Source organism: Pelodiscus sinensis, chromosome 8 (genome assembly GCF_052426305.1).
Source record: "Pelodiscus sinensis isolate ZL-2025 chromosome 8, ASM5242630v1, whole genome shotgun sequence".
Lineage (NCBI taxonomy): Eukaryota > Metazoa > Chordata > Testudines > Trionychidae > Pelodiscus > Pelodiscus sinensis.
In genome coordinates, this window is record NC_143059.1 from 63,246,309 (window position 1) to 63,267,022 (window position 20,714).

The following is a 20,714-nucleotide window of genomic DNA, read 5'->3' on the forward strand; positions in this document are numbered from 1 at the left end:
AGTTATGTTTTTGCACAATCTTGAGAGCGAAGAACAGATTCATTTAAATAAAGCTGAGATTCTCACATAATATACTCCAATAGCTTGGATTAGAAGAAAAAATACCAAATATTGTGACTCAATAAAATCATGAGTTGGAAACTCTACTAGAATTGAAGACATTTTGGTTATAATCCCCCTCTTTTTTTTCCCAACCACCCAATTCAAAATGTTGCTCTGTGACATGCCAAAAGTTCATCCTGTTGTTCATGGTTTATTTTCTAGGAAACCAAAGATCGACTCAAAGATGCAACGACAAAGTTAACTCAAGCAAAAGAGGAGGGAGAGCAAATACGGAAAAACTGCCAAGAAATGATAAAAACATACCAAGTAGGCATACTTTCTCATGAGGTGAAATTAATATGTTTAACATCTGATATTTTCCTATTTGTATCTTAAATTATAATAAGATGAAAAATTATTGCATGCATGCTACATGTGAAATGTCAGACCATTAAGTTTATAAACTTCAGCAATTCAAGACATAAATAAAGAAGAAATAAGGGGGAAAGTAGGATCTTGAGTCTGGCTTTGGAGTACAATGTGGGGTTTTTCAATATTCAAAACTACTATGTGAGGTAGAACATATCACACAGATTCAGTGATAAGAATGTGCATCTTTTGTGTTCATAAAATAGGGAAAGAGTTTCTTTGAAAAACACTCAAATTACATTTTATTTGCGTGTTTCTTCCAATTCAACTAGGAGTCAGAAGAAATTAAATCAAATGAACTGGATGCAAAACTCCGAGTGACAAAGGGAGAACTAGAGAAGCAAATGCAGGAAAAGACTGAGCAGCTGGAGGTAAAATTGTTACTATTATAAACAGCACAACTAGGATCTGTTAACACTAGAGCACATTCCCTTTCAGAACCTGGCATTAAACCCAGAATTTGAGTGTTCTCTATTTGCTAGGCAGAAGAGGAATGCTATGGCATCCCATGGCACAATGTCTCATCCCCCTCTAGTGGCAGCCCCACCAAACCTAACAGCTTTCAGCTGTTACCATTTACTTTAACTGAAGTGGTAAGAATGAAGATATCACAGCCTTAGTTGATGTCCAGCTTGGAGTTCAATGTGATTAAACATAATGAAACTTTTGATTATCTTTGGTTTGCTTTTTTACAAACCCTGGGAAATTATATCCCAAAAATGATATGAAGAAAATGTTAAAGTTGCAAAGTCAAACATTCAGAAATTAGGAAATGCCAAAATTAAGGTTGCCTTTCCAACTTTTAATGCGGCCTCTTGTGCACATGTATTATTGGACATGAGCTGCAGATTTTTTGCACTCTTGGCTGATTTTTTTTTTTTAACTTTTGAGTATTTTACTTTAAAAGTTATACAGTTCTTTTAATATTTATTTTGGGGATGTGACTTACTCAGTGGGAGCTAATAATGTAGATACATTTAACCCAGGACAAATACTTGTGTGTGTATGCAGGACCAAGTACCTTCTAGATCGGGGTGTGCAAAGGGGCCTCCGCGGGCTGGATCCGGCCCACCAACCGGGTTGACCTGGCCCACAGAGGCCCTGCCGATCCCCTGTCCCATGCCCATTAGGGTCTTGGGGTGGGGGAAAGCACGAAGTTTCCTCCGCTCTGCCCCCACCCTGCCAGGAGTGCACAGTGCTTAGAAGCGCCACACGCTGCTGGCAGGGTGGGAAGAAACTTTCATGCTCCCCTGCCCCTGAGCCCTGATTGGCCTGGGCACAAAAGGGGGGGCGTGTAACGACTCCTCCAACCGCCAGGGGCATGGGCGCCTAGGGGGAACCTCTGAGGAGGGGGACAAAGGTGTTGCCCCGTGCCCAGACCAATCATGGTCTGTGGGCAGGGAAGCAGGGAAGTATCCTGCCCTCCGCCCCTTCTGGTGTGTCCCCAGGCAAAAAATTATTGCCCATCCCTGATCTAGATCTTCCCTGATAGATGTTGATCTAACCTGCTCTTAAATACCTCTAGTGATGGAGATTCCACAATCTCCCTAGGCAATTTATTCCAGCCTTTTAACACCCTGACAGTTAGGAAGTGTGTGTATGTGTCTCACTGTTATGAAGTACGCATACTCCGATACTTTGGTGCTGGGAATGGTAGAAAACCTAGTTAGACAGGCAAGCAGCAAATATATTCTCTATTGCTGGGTGTAGTCATATAGTGGATAGAGAAGTCCTGTGCCCCCTAAAGTGACAGTGTTGTGATACTTTCTCTCTGTGGAAAGGTACACTATGCCAAAATAAAAGAACTGGAGGACCTGAAGAGGACATTTAAAGAGGGTATGGATGAGCTGCGTACACTAAGAACAAAGGTAACTAAAGAGTTTTCTCTCTAGCAGTTTGAAGGTGGAACATAAAGATTTTTGAAAACAGATCCTACTGTATCTGCCTTGTTTACATAAAGAGCGAGAATGCGTTGTGATCTGGTGTGGAGATTTGTCAGTATGAGTTGAGGATGGCTGCATTACTCCTACGTGGCACAGCTGTGCAGTTTTATTAAGGGAGTACCAGTACAACCAATACAGGCAGTCCCCAGGTTACATGGATCCGACTTACATCGGATCCCTACTTACAAACGGAGTGAGGCAACCCCACACTAGCTGCTTCCCCCCAGCAGACCAGGAAGATGCGAAGCTAGCGCCCCCCCCAGCAGACCAGGGAGACGCAGAGCAGCTTTTCTCAGGAGACACCTCAGCTTGAGAAAAAAGGACTGAGGGAAGTGAGGTGTGCGAGAATAAAACTGAGCTCTGTTTGGCTAGAGTTTCCCATACAATATGCACCAGTTCTGACTTACATACAAATTCAACTTAAGAACAAACCTACAGTCCCTATCTTGTACGTAACCCGGGGACTGCCTGTATATGCTGCAGTCTTGAATTTTGTCACGTTTCACAGGAAAGTCATTAGAAATGTTTGTCTTTTTTTTTTTTTTTAAATGCTACTTGTTGCTGCTGATTTTGTATATTCTGCTCTTGTTAAGTCAGGCTTCCTTATTAGCATGGGTCCAACTGTTCAGACTATTTCCAACAACTATCCAGATTTTTTTATTTTAAGATCTGTGATCCTGTAGTTTACCAGAACTTGTAGACAAATGTTCTGGGGAGTGGAGTGGGGTAAATTCTTACCTTTCTGCTGCTGAGTGTGACTACTATCCATTTTTCCCATCTGGAACTGTCTCATGACTGTAGAAGGCACAGCTCTCTGGGTGAACATAAAAGTCCATCCTTTTTGGTGCCTCCAGAATCCCAAATGAACACCTGGCCACAAAAGCTCATTAAGCAGATTCCTTCCTGGTTATGTACCATGTACTATGGTCTGTTACAAAAGCATAAAGGAGGCCAAAATATTAGCTGAAGATCTGTCCAGAGATTATGTGAACACAAACTGTCTCAGCTGGAGTAACCTAACAGACGTCCCATCCAGCTATAGCGTGGAATGGATGATATGGAGGAGGCATCCTCCCTCCCCAACACAGCGGGGAGTTCTGGCTCAGCAGCGGCCGTGGAGCTCCAGCCCCAGCACTGGCTGCATCGTTCCAGCCCTACGGCGGAGCCAGGTGGCTGCTGAGCTCTGCCCTGGTTGAACAGCTCTGGCCCCAGTTGTGGAACCAGGTGGCTGCAAGCTCCAGCTATGGAGCTCTGCCTTGGCAGCAGCAGAGCCAGCAGCATCTAAATAGCCCTGGGACTGGAGCAGCAGCAGGGATGGCTGGAGCCCTAACCTGGTGGCAGCACAGGCCAGGAGGGGAGGGACCTTCCCTGATCCAGCAAATCCCCTCATTCGGGACCAGTCAGATCCCAAGGGTGTCAGGCCAGCGAGGACCAACCTGTACTACAGTAACTGTAGTTAGAACTTTTGAGCAGTTGGAGTTAATTTACTAGTTTCTGAAGTTTGGTGGGAAAATAAAGATTACAGTTGATCTTATGTTCTTTTGCACCTAGGTAAAGTGTCTGGAAGATGAACGGTTGAGAACAGAAGATGAATTAACAAAGTACAAAGAAATTATTAATCGGCAGAAGGCTGAGATTCAGAATTTACTGGATAGAGTGAAAATTGTAGATCAGCTGCAAGAGCAACATCAAAGGTATATATTAAAAAATGTGTTTAGTGATAGTGTTCAGTTCCTGTTTTGGAACTGGAGCATTTGTGTTTTAAAAGCATTGTAAAGGGAGCAATATATTGGATCTATGGGTGTATTCAGAAAATTTGTATCCTCTCCCAGCTGTATAATGTTCCTCATCGAACTTTTTTTTTTTTTTTTTTTTAAATCTTTCAGCCAAAAGGTGTTCTAGGGTTAAGTGATAGCTGAAAAAATTGCCCATGAAATTGTATGGGCCAACATTTGATCTGTGTGGTAACGCCATTCATTTTGATAGAGTTCCAATAGGGATTAATTTAGTCACTGGTTCATAATCCTTTAACTAGATTTCAGTAAAAGTAACAGATACAGTGAATGGTAATAGGCTGTGTAACACTAAGACTTACTGATTAAATGCTCTTTCCACTACTGTCTCTGGACAGCCTTCATTCAAGGAAACTATCAATATCATTTTATTGAAGGGTGAGAGAAGTTTTATAGTAATACCTGGACCTAAAATAATTGTCAAATGCTATATGAATACATGGTAACAAATCACTTAGAGGATGTACATGATTTTTTTTACATCCTAGGGATGCATTTATATTTAGACACTAATATTTCCCAAAAGATTGTTATGAAAGTCTGCAAAGATGTTTCGTTTACCCATTGATTTTAAAATGTGTTTAAGAAAATTGATTACGCTTCCATAAAGAGAGAGTAAGAAGGAAATCATTCCTGTAGAACGTTCAAGCTAGTTAACTGGGAAAGACTGGCAAAAGTAGTGGCTTATTTGGGCTAATTCTGCAAGCTGCTCAGTGCCTCCTGAGAATAAATCTTCTTGTGCTGTGCTTTATTAGTGGTGATTGATCAGTGCTCAATCATCTAGCATAGTCAAGGAGTGTGTTGTAGTTGACCTCTTAATTGCAAATTAAATTAGTTGCACCAGAGTCCCCAAAGACTCTCTTTAGTTAGCTCAGTAAATTGGTTAGAAATAGAATTGAATTGAGCTACAAAATTTGGATTTTCCAAATTTGGACTGCCCAAGCAGCTCAAATCTAGGATTTTGGCATAGTCTTTATAGAGGTGAGGGATTAGCTACAGAACTTGGATCTGGATTCAGATTCTGAATCTCCGCAACTTTGTTGGGCGAAGTGTACAAAATGGGCAAGGCTTAGTCATAGGAGTAGGCCAGGGGTCCTGGAGTATGCACGGGATTCTTCCAGATATCTTCCACCATGTCCCTTATAGAGCCCTCGTAGTACTTTGAAACGGGTAGACACTGTTTACAGAGGGGAAGCAGCAGCTGACCCTGATTGGGATTCATCTCATGAGAGGACAACTCAGTACTGCTGTTATGAAATTTTCTAATTCAGACAACGTGCAGATCCCAACCATTCCCCTGGTGATAATGATTAGGGAATACAAGGATGACTAGCAGCTCATCAGTTTTATTTTGGCTTGGAGTTTGAAAGCCATTTCACTTCTATAACACACATTTAATATTTTCACATTTGGTTTATTTAAACACAATTCACCCCTTAAACATGCACTTCTTTTTGGTAGAGAGGAACAAGAAATCAGCACTTTGAAGGAAGAACTGGACAGCTTGAACTCTCTGATTACTGATCTCCAAAAGGACATTGAAGGCAGTAGGAAAAGAGAATCTGAGCTGCTTGTATTCACTGAAAGACTAACTAGTAAGAATGCACAGCTGCAGTCCGAAACCAACTTCTTACAGACTCAGCTCGATAAGCTCACCTACAGCGAAAGAGAGTTACGGAGCCAGCTGGAAATCGTGAAGCAGACTAAAGATGATCTGGTGAGTTCAACATGCAAATAGGTTTTGTATTACTAGGCTATCTGATCAGGGCTGGATCAATGCAGAGGCTCTAAGGCCTGTGCCAAGTTTCTTGTTCAGTGTCATAATGAGGGAAGCATTGCAGCTTTTATTTAAAAAAAAAAAAAAAAGTTAGTTTCTGGACCTTATGGCTGTGAATAAGAACAGCCCTACTGGGTCAGACCAAAGCTCCATCTAGCCCAGTATCCTGTCTTCTAACATTGGCCAATGCCAGATGCCCCAGATGGAGTAGACAGAATAGGGAATCACCAAGTGATACATCCCCCATCACATATTCCCAGCTTCTGACAAATATAAGGTAGGGACACCATTCCTACCCATCCTGGCTAATAGCCATTGATAGACTTAACCTCTATGGATGTATCTAATTCTTTTTTTGAACCCTGTTAAAGTCCTGGTCTTCATAACATTCTCTGGCAAGGAGTTCCAAAGGCTTACTACACTGCATGAAGAAATACTTCCTTTTGTTTTAAATCTTCTACCTATTAATTTCATATGATGACCCCTAGTTCTTATGTTATGGGAACAAGTACATAATTTTCCATATTCACTTCTCCACACCTGTCATGATTTTATAGACTTCTATCATATACCCCCATAGTTTCCTCTTTTCTAAACTGAAAAGTCCCAGTCTTTTTAATCTCACTTCATATGGCATTCCAAACCCCTAATGGTTTTTGTTGCCCTTTCCTGAACTTTTTCCAATGCCACTACATCTTTTTTGAAATGAGGTGACCACATCTGTACGCAGTATTCAAGATGTAGGAGTACCATGATTTTACATAGCAGCAATATTCCCTATCCCTTTTTTAATGATTCCTAACATTCTGGTTTTTTGGGGGTTTTTTGGCTGATGCCTAAAAATATCCACAATGACTCCAAGATCTCTCTCTTGAATGATAATAGCTACATTAGTCGTCTTCCCCCCCCCCCTTTTTAATATAGAATTGGAATTATTTTTTCCAGTGTGCATTACTTTGCATTTATCAACATTAAAATTCATCTGCCATTTTGTTGCCCAGTCACCTACCTGGAAAATGTGATCTGAACATAACCTGTATTTGTCAATGGAAGACCCACTGCTCTGGGAGTGGGACCCTGCTGCCTCTTTGGGAATGAAGAGTTTACTTTAGCCCCCATCGTTTAGGTAGATGAAGGATGGGTTCTCCACACAAGTAGGGCAATGGGAGTGGAATTGTAGCAGGGCCAGTATCATGGCATGCCTTGGGCTCTGGATTGCCTTAATTCATCTTTGTACCCAGTGGTTTTTAATTTGCATGTGAAACCGACGTTTGCAAATTATTCCTGTTTTAGGAACATGGTTGTCATATGGAAGACTAGAACTTTTTTTATGCTCCTCCCATTGTCCAGAGTATTGCTGTCGTATTTAACAGAGAAATTTAAATAGGTCAAATCCCTGCAAGCACTTAATTGTGTAAGCATATGTAGGATTGCAGCTTGATTTTTTTTTTTTTTTTTTTTTGTACATCAAGTGTGACACAGCTGAAGAGCCTTGCTTAAAAATGACTCTTAAAATCAACCTAAAGCATCCTTTGTGCTTGATCTGCATTCTCCAGTCAATTGTAAGAATAATTTTATGGCTAAAATAAAAATTATTAGTAATAACCTCATCATGATGATTCCATTTTACTATGCAAAGATGGGTTGTTTTCACATATATTTTGAAAAGTTATAAACTGGATTATTTTTAGATCTTAAATCTTCTATACAGTGCCAACTTCCGGAATAAATACTATACCGTGTTTACTGCCTTGGGCTTTCCTGCACTTGGTGGTATTAGGCTTAATTAATGTTGTATAAAATAGGAGTTTCTCAGTTGAAGGGGGAGGTGCACTATAAGTGCAAAATGCTGGTGATATTGATGATGGTACACAGATGTTTGTTTAGTGATTCTAAGATTTTTTTCTTGAATTGTAAATTCAGGCAAACAAACTGCAAAAAGAGGAAGAGCTACACAAACATGAAGTCCAGACGCTGCAGTCAGAGGTTGCTTCTCAACAGAAAGAATTAACAGCACTGAACACCCAAGTAGATGAATTAAAAGACGAGTTAGTTACTCAAAAGCGTAAACAGGTGGCAAATCTTAAAGACCTCACCAAGCAACTTCAGCAAGGTTGAAACTTTTTTTTTTCTTTTCAGATCTAGTTCTATGTCCACTCGAGTGTACTAACCTCCTTGCTCCTAGCATAGGCTGTTAGAGAAGGATTCCTGCCAGCATCCATATGTTCTGTTAGGGTGAAATCCCTAGAGGCATCCTTAATATCAAATAGTAGTTTTGTGGATGGAGGACTTGCTGGATTGGCCCATTAATTGAATCTCGTAGGAAGTAAATTGCTGGCATGTTACATGTGGTGTTTTTCAAATGCTGACTTGATTAAAATATAGAAGTACTGGAAGGGATTCACACATTCTCAGTTTGCATGCTATTTTGTGAATTCAAATGGGATATGACAATTGAGACTTCGTCCGTGCAATTCCTGATCGCTACAAAGAAGTCTATTCAAGACCCCTCAGAAGCTTTACTAAGTGCCTATGGTAGCCAGAGTTATTGTTGGTGACATTTGTTGTTTATTATTAAGGAAGCACTTTTTCTATTTAAATACATATTACGCATTAAGAGGCTGATGAATTTTGTACTTTCAGGAAGTTAAGAACATTAATCATACAGGAGTTAATAAACTCTTTAATTTTGAGTGCAGTTTGGCTTATTCAGGTGTTTGGAATTTATGTGGAAATTCCTGTTGTGTACCATTCATATATTGCGAGAGGAAGTTCTGTTTACTGTCTTACACTGGTATGAACACACCTGTGCTCATACTTCTTATGCTGGCACTATTCAACATCTGGGCACAGACACTGCCGCCAGCTCCCAGTAGCGATAGCAGTCACGGAATAACTGATCTCCACATTGCAGAGCTGTGTCATACATTTAACAGTTTGAAGAGCATGCATATCAATAATAAAGCATGGCTTAAGTATTAGTCTCATGACAATCCAACGATAGAATTCTCTTCACTTAGACCAGTATTTTTCAACCAGTGGTACGAGTACCCTCAGGGGTAATTGAGAGAAGTCTGGGGGGGATATTAGCACAACTGAAATTTGGAGAAAACTGAATTTTTGTGTTAAGTTTTATAGTGCTTTATTATTTTTGTACTTTTTACACCCAAAAATTTCATCGCCCGCCTGACTATGATTAAGTTGTTTAAACAAATGTGGTGCAATGGTAGGGAAAAAAAGTCTGAAAACTGTAGGTACTGGGGGTACTTACTTTTTTTTTTTTTTTTTTTTAAAGGGGGGGGTACTTTATAAAAAAAAAAAATTGAGAAACACTGACAGACTGATCCAGTGGGTATTAGACCAAGCACTTAGTGATGTTCAGATGGTTTGTTAATCACTAGTAGTTTGATTATATATGACTTAGACTGTTTCAGTTTCTGTTGGATTAGGGCGGTGTGTCTGTGTGTCTCATTTCCTTAAATTTTTTTCCCATTTTGGTAAACCTCGTTGTGTTTTTTGTTAGCACGAAAGAAATTGGATCAGATTGAAAATGGCAGTTACGATAAAGAAGTTAGCAGTATGGGGAGTCGTTCCAGCTCATCAGGTAACATAACACCTAGCAATTCTGTTCAATTTTGATAACTCTAAACTTATTTTACTGGCACAGATGAAAGGTGTTTGTTTTTAAATAGTCATTGGTTATTACTGTAGATTATGTACTTTTGAGCAATGCTTTTTTTAGCGCTTCTACAAACCTTTCTCCTGTAGAACCCCAAGACTTATGGAATATTGTCAGTCTTGGTAGTGAAAGTCCTGGGGGTAACCATCTGTTGTGTTTTTTATAGATGGTCTAGTTTTTTTACTCTCTTTTTGAACTTCCTGCTTTTATGTTCAGAGATAGCTTAGATGACACTTTTTACATGTTGCCAAAAGCAAACAAATCAGTAGCTGTCTCCAGTGTTTAATTGCACTAATTGGCAATTGGCACTGTATAATTGGTAAATCAATTGGCACGTTTAAAGGCACCAATGTGCTTATGTAACATTTTATTTCTTGTTGGCCCATGATGAAACATGTTTTTTTTCCCCTGCAGTTTTGTTGGCATTTATTTGCCCAATTGATATCATATAGTTTTAAATTAGGTTAATTGTATGCATCTTGAGCCCATAAGGTTGTTTGAGAGATGTAGCCTTTTCTTTTCCTTTTGTTCTTCCCCCATCGCTTTTGAAGTTGCTTCCAGAGTTTCCCTGCCATCAGCCTGAAAGGGTTAACTCTGCAGCATTTTTGTATTTAATAGTTTCACTGGTCTATATATAGCTTTTTTTTTTTCAGTAAAGTTTAATTATAGCTGTTTAAACAATTAGGAGTTTGCTGAAACAGACTAACCCACCTATCCCTCTGAAATTATAGCTGTTTAGAACATGATACAGTTAAGCTGATACAACTCTGTAGTGTGGTCAAAGTTTTATAGTATTAAAGGTTCTTGGTGATGTAGTGTTAACAGTGTACTTGGCAAAAAGTACTTTGTTTAGAACTGTGTACACTGTAATAAACACATGACTGTTGATAGGGTCCCTTAATGTTCGAAGCAGCAATGAAGATCGCTCACCTGAGAATACTGGATCTTCAAGAACTGTGGATAACTTCCCAGAAGTGGACAAGGCTGTCTTGATTGAGAGAATAGTAAAACTACAGAGGGCTCATGCTCGGAAAAATGAAAAGATGGAATTCATGGAGGATCACATTAAGCAACTGGTGGAAGAAATCAGAAAAAAAACCAAGTATGTATGGCGTTTGGATCACATAGTGTTGGCTCTCAGTTACTGCTCTGGATCATAACACTCCGACTCCTCCATCACACACACAATTAACTTGAGACAGAAAAATGTTAAATGATAGGTTTGCTGTGGCTGCAGTTTTCAGATTTTATTTTTCACCTTTATTTTTTGTGAACAGTTACTAGACTATTCACTATGCAGGCTCTGAATCTGTGGCTTAGTCCTATATGCTCCTTAAACTTGTCAGGAGCTACCAGCCGTTCAGGTTTTCACCTTGTCAACAGTGCCTGTCTCTGTTCCAGTAGTGATTCCCTCTGGCTATATGAGGTGTGACACTAGTACAGACAGTCAAGTTCTTCTCTCCCATAAAGATGCTGTTCGATGAATTGCTGCTTGGCTGAGAGGTCCGCTGATGATACAGAGCCTGATACAGTTCCTGATGGGAACCTCTGAGTGCAGCTGTCGTACAGATAATAAATGATGATTTACAGGGCTTGACAAATTATGGAAAACCCTGCTCGCAAGACACAAAAGGGATTCGCCAGTGAGGCGGGGCCTGGCTCCGCCGCAGCCAGCTGCCAGGGACACGCAGCCAGAGGCGAGCTGCTGCGGCCCTTTAAAATCGGCAGGGCCACATCATGCCAGTGTCCTGGCATCTGCCAGCGCTCCGCCTCCTTGCGTCGCAGCTGCATGCAGGCAGCCGGCTCTGAGAATCGCCGTGGTTCCTCCTTCCCGGCAGCGCTCTGCTCCTCTGCCGGCTGGCGGATTGCATGGGGCCATGCCGCCCGTAGTGCGAGCTTCAGCCAGCCCGTTACAACGGCCCACCGGGCCAGTCCGCCCCTGCACTCGCCAGCTGGCAAAATCTACTCGCCTTGGGCGAGCAGGCGAGTGTATTTGTCGAGCCCTGATGATTTACACCCATTGTAACAAAATATTTGAGACAAAGCCAAGCCAATTTAGAATGTTATAAAATTCCTCTTTTCCATTCTTGGAATGCTATGGGATCTGCTGTCACTTAGTCAGGAACCCAGCTAGTAGGACAAGGTCTACAGTATATTACAGTATTGCTGTAATATACTCTTTTTTTGAATGAATGTTGTTTTGCTATTAAATCTAACCATTATCACATGCACTCCTCTATTATGGTGATGCCACCCCATGAGATAGTATCTCATAAAATGTTATAGTTTCTGAGCTTCCTGGGGGAGGGACCCCCTGAATGCTAGTACAGAGCTTATAACCCTGGGTCTTGATCCCTGATTGGGTTCCTTAGGCACTACTGCAATTGAGACAGCTCGTTTAGCATTTCTTTTAGGACAAATGCAAAGTACTCCAATTGGGAAGGAACAGTTTCACACATACAGAATGGGAAATGACTGTCTAGGAAGACATCAAACAATAATACATTTGGCACTTCAAAAACATAATAAAAATAAGTAATGTGAAAGTAAAAACTACTTTTGATCCGCTTTCGAAAGTGAGATTAGAAGAAGATATGCAAATCCCCAGGGAATTTGCATATCTTTCAAAACTAGAATGTACTCTAGACATAGCAAAAGTGGGGTGAAATACTAACACACTGAAGTCAGGGAGCTTTGCTATTGACCTAAATGGGAGTAAGAATTTCATCCTTGGTCTCTCCCTATGGGTGGATCCTGGAAATGTTTATTTTGGATTATGTTTGCTGCTGTTGTATGAAAAAGGAAATTACTCAGTGTTTGGCAAGAAATGACTTCAGACATTTCTCTACCTGATTACACCTTGGAGCTTTTTCTTGCTCTTGACACGATGCATGCGATGATCTATGTTGTTGTAACCAAAATATAGTATAAATATCTCGCACCAAGAATCCTGTATCATAACTCAATGCTTGCAGTTTGACACTGATCTCTCTCATTTTTTCCAGAATTATTCAGAGTTACATTTTGAGGGAAGAAGCTGGCACGCTGTCCTCAGAAGCCTCCGACTTTAACAAAGTTCATTTGAGCAGGCGTGGTGGCATCATGGCATCCCTGTACACATCGCATCCCGCAGATAGTGGGCTCACATTAGAACTCTCTCTGGAGATAAACAGGAAACTACAGGCTGTGCTAGAGGATACTTTATTAAAGAATATTACACTGAAAGTGAGTACTCATGATAGCCTTTCATTCTGAGAGGCAAACGTTTTTGCTGTTCTCAAATAAATATTACCCTGAACACATGACTACCAAAAGAGATTGTCACTATGGTTAGTCACAATGGGTGTGTCTAGACTATAGAGTTTTGTCGACAAAAGTGGACTTTTGTCGACAAAACTATTCCTGCGTCTACACTACCGCTGAGTTCTGTTGACAGTAAGTCGACAGAATGTGGCAGTTTTGTTGACAGCGGTAAACCTCATTCTACAGGAATAATGCCTTTTGTCAACAGAGTTCTGTCGACAAAAGGTGCTATTGCATCCACACTGTGCTTTTTCAAAAGAGTGTCTAGACTCTGTCGAAAAAGTGGCTTACTTTGTTGACAGAACTGGCTGTAGTCTAGACGCTCTTTGTCGATACAGCCTCTGTCGACAAAAGCCTGTAGTAGTCTAGACGTACCCAATATTGGCAGAACTCAGTAAGAGCAAGAATATGTTCAAAACACACCTGTTCTGATTTCTATACAGATTGGAATTGTGAGTGTGTGTTGTATATTTTGTAAAATGGGGATTATTCTCCTACTTTTAGGCTCATGACTAACAATTAGTAAGGAAGTAATAGAAATGTAGCCGTGTTAGTCTGGTGTAGCTGAAGCAAAATGCAGGACAATGTAGCACTTTAAAGACTAACAAGATGGTTTATTAGGTGATGAGCTTTCGTGGGCCAGACCCACTTCCTCAGATCAAATAGTGGAAGAAAATAGTCACAGCCATATATACCAAAGGATACAATTAAAAAAAAATGAACACATATGAAAAGGACAAATCACATTTCAGAACAGAAGGGGGAAGGAAGGAAGGTAAGTGTCTGTGAATTAATGATATTAGAGGTGGGGAAAGTTAGATGTCTGTGAGCTAATGGTATTAGAGGTGATAATTGGGGAAGCTATCCTGGTAATGGGTAAGATAGTTGGGGTCTTTGTTCAATCCGCCCCCCCGGAGAGTGTCGAATTTTAACATGAATGACAGTTCAGAGGATTCCCTTTCAAATGCAGATGTAAAAGGTCTTTGTAGAAGAACGCAGGTGGTTAAGTCGTTGAGACAGTGTCCTTTCTGATTGAAATGGCAAGAAATCGTTTTTTTTCTTTGTGATCTTGTCTGTGATCTTGTCTGATATCTGTTTTGTGGGCACTAATCCTTTGGCGAAGTGTCTGAGACGTTTGTCCAATGTACATAGCAGACAGACACTTTCGGCACATGATAGCATAAATTATATTTCTGGATGCGCAGGAATATGTGTTCTTGATCTTATAACTCACTTGGTTAGGTCCAGTAATGGTATCAGCAGAATGAATATGTGGACAAAGCTGGCAATGGGATTTGTTGCAAGGGAAGGTACCAGGGTTGGTATTAGTGTGGTATGTCCTGTGGTTGTTGGTAAGAATCATCTTGAGGTTAGCTGGTTGTCTATAGGAGACTATGGGTCTGTCTCCCAGAGCCTCTTGGAGTATGGTATCCTGTTCCAGTATAGGCTGTAGTTTATTGATAATGTGTTGGACAGGTTAGTAAGGAATGTATCTAGAAGCAGCTCTCTGATTTCATGTCTGTATCTTTGTATATTTATTAGTTTGAGCTTTGAACAGAAGCAGCATACCTTTTTGGCGTGCTCATTAGAATCCTAAAATCTATAGTAAAGATGCTGTAAAGGAAAATATCGTCTTCACTATAAATGTGTGGAGAGAAAGGTTGCTCCCTTACCTTTTCGTTGCCAAGTATGAGCATGCTATTTTCAGGTAGCAATCCATTAATGTTGATAGCAAGTGGTGATTTAAATTCAATATTGTGTATTGCATTTATTGATGTTTTCATCTCCTTGCCCCTCCTTTTCTCTTCAAAGGAAAATCTGCAGACACTAGGAACGGAAATAGAACGGCTTATTAAGCAACAGCATGAACTAGAACAGAGGATGAAGTAAGTGTAACCAACTATGGAACAGTTAGAACAAAGAAGGAGGTGCTACAGACCGTCATTCTGAAGTTTCTCCTGTAAACTGAGTGTCAACCAATGGCAGGGCCCAGTCCAGCAAACCTTTAACCACACAAGTTGTCCTTCTTGACATGAGAGTTGGTGTGAATTTTGTTTTGCCTCAGCTATTGATGAACTTTACTGTAGGCTACATTCTCTGTAGAGCTCTTCTCTGAAACGAGGGCATCCAGATGCTTTGCAGTGTGCACTATATGTAAAGTACACTTCAGTGAGATTTTAATTTCTGCATTGTGCAATTAAACAGCCTGCTAATGATTAAGCTGGGGGGGGGGAACCCAATTGATTTGCTGTGGAACATATCCAGCGCTACTGAGCTTCCTGGGCTTTCAGACATCTTCCCTATTCTATAAGCATTTGATATATTTAAATTAAGTAATTAATATATGCATGGGAAAGGGGCTTCATAATTAACTTTTGTAAAAATAATTAAGTATACGATGCATATTTTACCCATGGACAAAAGTTTAATGGCTTCCCTGGAAACTTACTATGAATTGACTTAAAAAAAATAGCAAGAAATTAGAATAAGAAGCTTCTGCAGCTGATACTAGGCATTTTCAGTTATATCAGAGTGATCAACTCATCACATTTTTCATAAAATCCAGATCTATAGACTTATTAATCTGAATAACTTTGAACTCAGGTAGATTCTGTAAAATAAGTTTGATTTTCAATATAATTAACCATTTTAAAGTGTGTGAGTTAAGTTGTCCACTATTTAATATACATACTCCCTGATTCCAAGACATTCTGATCCCTTAAAAATAAACCTTCCCAACTTGCTTAGTCATTTTAATTGTAAGGTATAGCTCAGCTTGTCAAACTCACCATAAAAGATAAAGTATATTTGAATGGTGAATTTTAATTTATTGGTTAAACTGTAAAGCCATACAAAAATCAGACACTTTCAACTTTAATTATGAGTGATTACAGCCTGTCAAAATGATTTAATTGTGACCATAGCTTGAAATTTCAGTTGATATCTCTACCCTTCGTTTACAAAATGATAGGGAAATAAGAATGGTGTTGCCTTAAGGCAGAGTCACAATATTTTCTACAGTTTAATATTAAATAAAGGTAACTTTGATGGACTGGAATGGTTCCGTTCCTACAGTAAATGTTTATTTTATGGAATTAGTGCCCATATAATGCCTCTGAGTCAAACCAATTCATCTTGTAAATATATATTTAGGGTTTATACTGTATTTATTAAATATTTGCACTTCCTGTTGTCATAAAAGTATTTAGGTGCACATATACAAATGACACTCCACAATTTAACAGTAGCCATTTTATTAATTTGAAAGGCCACGTATATAAAACCTTATTTCAGTGTTGTCCATTAATCTCTTAATGTTTCTCATACCCATTCATCTCCCACTTTCTTACTTAATGTGCAAACTTAACTCTAATTTTCAAACAGAGAAAAAGTTACCAAGATATCTAAGTAATGTAGGTGTCTATATATAATTTTCTAAAGCCTCTAAATCACTTTGGCCCTTCTGAAGATTTTACCTTTAAGTGATTAACTTGATCTATGAGAATAAACTATGAAATTTTTGTTCCTGTATGTAAAATTAAACAACATGCATAACTGCTTGCAGGATCAAGTCCAGATCTACTTGGAATTCCTTATGAATCCTGAATATTTGTCATTTTTATTTTAAAATCAAGCATTGATTTGGAAGAAGGCAAAAACTACTGACTTCAACCTTGGAGGAAGGTTTGAGAAAATGTGCCCCACTTTTAATGTTAGAGCGTTTTTTATTACCTTTTTTCTAGATCTAAGAACATATAAATCAGTCCTGCAGCCTGAAAGCTTACACAGACTGTCTCAGATTATCTCTCCTTTACTATGAGGGCTGGTAGTGTGTATGAAACTGTTAACTTTTTAAGGAGAAAATCTTAGTTTCATTGATTTCAATGGGAGTTGTGCCACTGGGTAAAATTCTGGCCCCTCTTGAAGTTGAGTGGACTGGTACGTTTGCCTGAGAGAATTAGACCCTATGGCAGAACAAAGTGTTCAGGAACAAAGGTCACGTGTCCAAATAACATAACTCTTTACTTTTTCACATCTACGTGTACCAGATCTGTTGTTTGCATGCATTGAAAAAAATACAAGAAACTGAATGTTTCCATTGTTTAGATTCTGAAACCAAACTTACTCCAGAGAATAGATGAGAAATGGCATTTAATATTAATGTAACTTATTGTGGTGGTCTGCAGCTGTTTAATGTGAATGTAGTAAAGAAATGTGATACAGATGGGATAAGTGCAATGATATTGTGGAAATTCTTATTGCTTTATGGCATTGTATCATTCCAGCTCTTAAATTATTTTAGATCACCCAGTTATCCTTTTGTCTAGAAGAAAAGTGCTGCTTTCTCTGTGTTAAACACTACGCACTTGCATGGTTTTTGTTGTTGTTTAACTTGTATATGTACTGGTCATGACATCCTTATGTTCATTATTATAGTCTTTTCAGATGTTCTGTATAACTTTTTCCTTTAATGCCCCCGTCACAGAAGGATACGGCACTCCAGTATTTTACATTAGCTCTATGCAAGTCTTTATAAAGTCAAAAGTATGATGGCCGATTGCTGTAGGAATAATTTTATAGAGAGTAGTTTTGTTTGACAATATAGATGTCAGTTTTCATATGCAAGATGATGTTGCAATTTAAGAATATTCCTCATGAATGTTCTTATCTGACTAATATGCTAGTATTTTCATGGTATACAACAAGAGTCAGAATATTTCTTTGGTGGAGGTAAAATAAGGCATTTAACTCTTTTAACTAAGGCTATGTTGCTACTTTTCTAGGGGAATAGCTTGAAATCAAAGGGAAATCTATCCCTCTATAGAATCAGCACATGGCCTAAACAACAGTTGTTTCCACTTGATCCTTATTTTGGGGACTTCAGTGTTGCATAAGCTTTACCAGTATGTTGAGCTATGGGAAGTAGAGTATCCACATATAAACTAAGACCAGTGTTTTCAGAAGGAGCCACAGGTTGTTAGGTGCCTACTGTCCAGTGAAATTTAGTGGTACTAGCGACAAGGAGTCCTGTGGCACCTTCTAGACTAACAGATGTATTGGAGCATACGTCTGTTAGTCTATAAGGTGCCCCAGGACTTCTTGTCGCTTTTGCAGATCCAGACTAACACGGCTACCCCTCTGATTAGTGGTACTAAGTATTTAGCTGCCTCAAGCTCCCTCTGAAAATACCCATTTAAACTTTGTTAGTTACGTCTATGGTCTGATGTTAAATTTGCAATTGTTTGTAACACACCAGGATGATGTGTTTGCAGGTCCTAAAGAAAATCTGTTTCTGACTGCCCAGTTGTGATGGTCTTTCCACAACATGGAAAATCCTATTTCAGATTATAAAGTCAGACCCATGTGTCTGAATGGTACTCTGAATTCCAGACATCAGATGTGCTTTCCCTTTTAAATCCACTTACATATATTAAGTTCACTTTTTGTAGATAGATGCCTAAAAACACTGGGGTCTGGTCTGTGTTCCCAAAACGTTTTTCTGCTCTTCAGTGGCTTACTGATGCTCTTTGCTTGTTGCTGGCAACAGAAAATAGCATACATAAATAGTATAACTTTTGAAACTGGTTCGGCATTGCAGTTTAATTGCTTTGTGTTCTTACCTGAAACTTTACACCCACTACTTATTTTAGAAGCAGTGAGGTGGTTCAGATGTATAGGCCTGTGCATGAACTATCAATAATAGGCAGTACTTTTACTCATGACTTTTTAAACTGTTGACACAAAAGACTGTTTGATATTAACAATTAGTAATAGTAGATGGAACAAGAAATCCAACTCTTCATGCCCATAAAGATAATTGAAAATGTTGCCAAATATAAAGAATTTTCAGCTGATACAAAATGATACAGTTGTATGAGTTTCACTTCCCAAAAATGTTTTATTTACTTACCCATTATCTGATGATGAAAATGATCAATCTTCCAATATGTACATATGTGTATTTGACGAGATGCTCACTATTGATTTAAACTGTTAATTTTGTAGATGTTTCTGTATAAAATGAAGTTTTTTCAAGACATGACTTATACATGATGTATATAGTGTACTTTGAAATAATAAACATGGAAATGTCTGAATCCTTGTGTTGGGATGTGTCACGCCTGTGAAATACTTTATATGAGCAAGGTCAAAGGCCCAGATACTCAAAAGAGATGTAGGTTCCTCAGTTCCATTGATTAAAGATCTTAAGCTCCCAGGCAGCATAGCACTGTGCTGAATCAGGGCCTAATCCGAAATGACTCGCTATGGGGCTTGGGTAGATCACTAGAGCTGTGTGTGGTTACAAAATTTGTATCTATGGCTATAAATCAGATACCTGCAGAGCTACCAGAATCACAATAGGGAAAAACAGCAACAAGTCAGGCTGCCACCTTCAGGAGCCAACACCCTGCACTGGTATTTTGTCTGCTGTAGCGATCCTGCCCTCAACCCCATTCTTGCTGCTGTCCCTGGCCAGAAAGCTGTGTTTTATACCTCCCTCCCTGGAGCATCTCTAATATCCTTTTATTAGCATTAGGCTTATTAGCTGTTTAGCTGCTTTGTTTCAGAGAGGCCATTGCTATATCCCTTGCAAGGTAGCCCACATCCTAGGCCAAGTCAAGTTCCTTTTCTCCAGAGCAGGAGTACAAAGAGGCCTTAAATTCACCCTAAGTGGAAAGTGATGGCATGAGATGTTTTTAGCACAAAATGAAGAGGTTGAGAACAAAATTGATCAAGGAATCAAAACACACACACAGAAATTGAATTACCTCTACACAAGTGGGAAGCCTAGGTAATAAGAGTATTGCTCATCTGTGAGAATAAATTGGACTGAGTTGCTAATACTAAAACCTATAGAGGATGACTGGTACTTATTGGAATGTTTAAAAATCTATGGTTATAACTTAGTTTAAGCAGGATTGAGTGGGCAAAATGGGAGGAATGGCAGCACTCTGTCAAAAATTGCATTACCTGTTTCCAAGTCAGGATAAGCATTCAACAATCGTTTTCTTCCAAAGTTGAGGATCAGGTCCTAAGAGAGCTCAAGGTTCCTGCTATAGATCACCAAATCATAGTTTGGAAAAGGATGACTGTTTCCTTAGACATTGGTCTGTAACATGTAGAAAAGAAAAGTTGCATGATCATGAGAGGGGACTTAACTGAAGTGACCTATACTGAAGGTTTCACACTGCCAGTATTAAAGACATCCATAGAATTTCTAACAAAGATAACTTCCTCACTCAAGAAGGGTTGTAGCCAACATGGAGGAATTCTATATTTGACCTTGTTCTAATAGATAAAGAAGAGCTGATCACACAACTAAAAGTGAACCATAGCTTTAGTACAAGTGTACAAGTAACCAAGTCATGGTCACTTGTACATGTAAGCTGAATAGAGTTCATGCCTATCTATATATGCTTTAATAGGGCCAGTATAACAAAGCTGAAAACAATTATGAAGAAGGAAGACGTTTAAATAAAGGTGTGAATAGCTGGGAATTATCTAAGAACTTACTAGATCCTCAAAAGGCACAACCCCACAATGGTCCTATTGGTTAAAAAAAATCTGGTTTAGAGGCAAAGTGAAGGCAACTATAAACAACTTAAAAATCGCAAATGACAAAGAGGAATTGTAGCAAATTGATAGGGGAAGCCAAAGAACACAAGGAGAACTCTATGGTCAGCAGAGCTGAGGACAAAAGGGATTTAGGGTTTTTTTTTTTTTTTTTTTTTTTTTTTTCAAATGTT

General features: G+C 39.2%; 1 protein-coding gene across 4 annotated transcripts in view; it reads left to right on the plus strand.

Moving 5' to 3' along the window:
* Positions 1-19,064, plus strand: part of CCDC186 (coiled-coil domain containing 186) — a 52,039-nt gene extending 32,975 nt beyond the window's left edge. The window contains exons 7-17 of one of the 4 annotated variants that reach the window (XM_075935442.2): positions 265-390; positions 744-842; positions 2,253-2,339; positions 3,966-4,108; positions 5,669-5,924; positions 7,457-7,546; positions 7,908-8,097; positions 9,508-9,588; positions 10,555-10,765; positions 12,669-12,888; positions 14,779-19,064. In XM_075935442.2, coding sequence (XP_075791557.2) covers positions 265-390; positions 744-842; positions 2,253-2,339; positions 3,966-4,108; positions 5,669-5,924; positions 7,457-7,546; positions 7,908-8,097; positions 9,508-9,588; positions 10,555-10,765; positions 12,669-12,888; positions 14,779-14,856 — 1,581 coding nt within the window. In that variant the 3' untranslated portion in view covers positions 14,857-19,064. The remainder of the gene's footprint in view (positions 1-264; positions 391-743; positions 843-2,252; positions 2,340-3,965; positions 4,109-5,668; positions 5,925-7,456; positions 7,547-7,907; positions 8,098-9,507; positions 9,589-10,554; positions 10,766-12,668; positions 12,889-14,778) is intronic. The other 3 variants (XM_075935443.2, XM_006134968.5, XM_006134969.5) reach the window with 3 other exon arrangements.
* Positions 19,065-20,714: the final 1,650 nt, after the last annotated feature.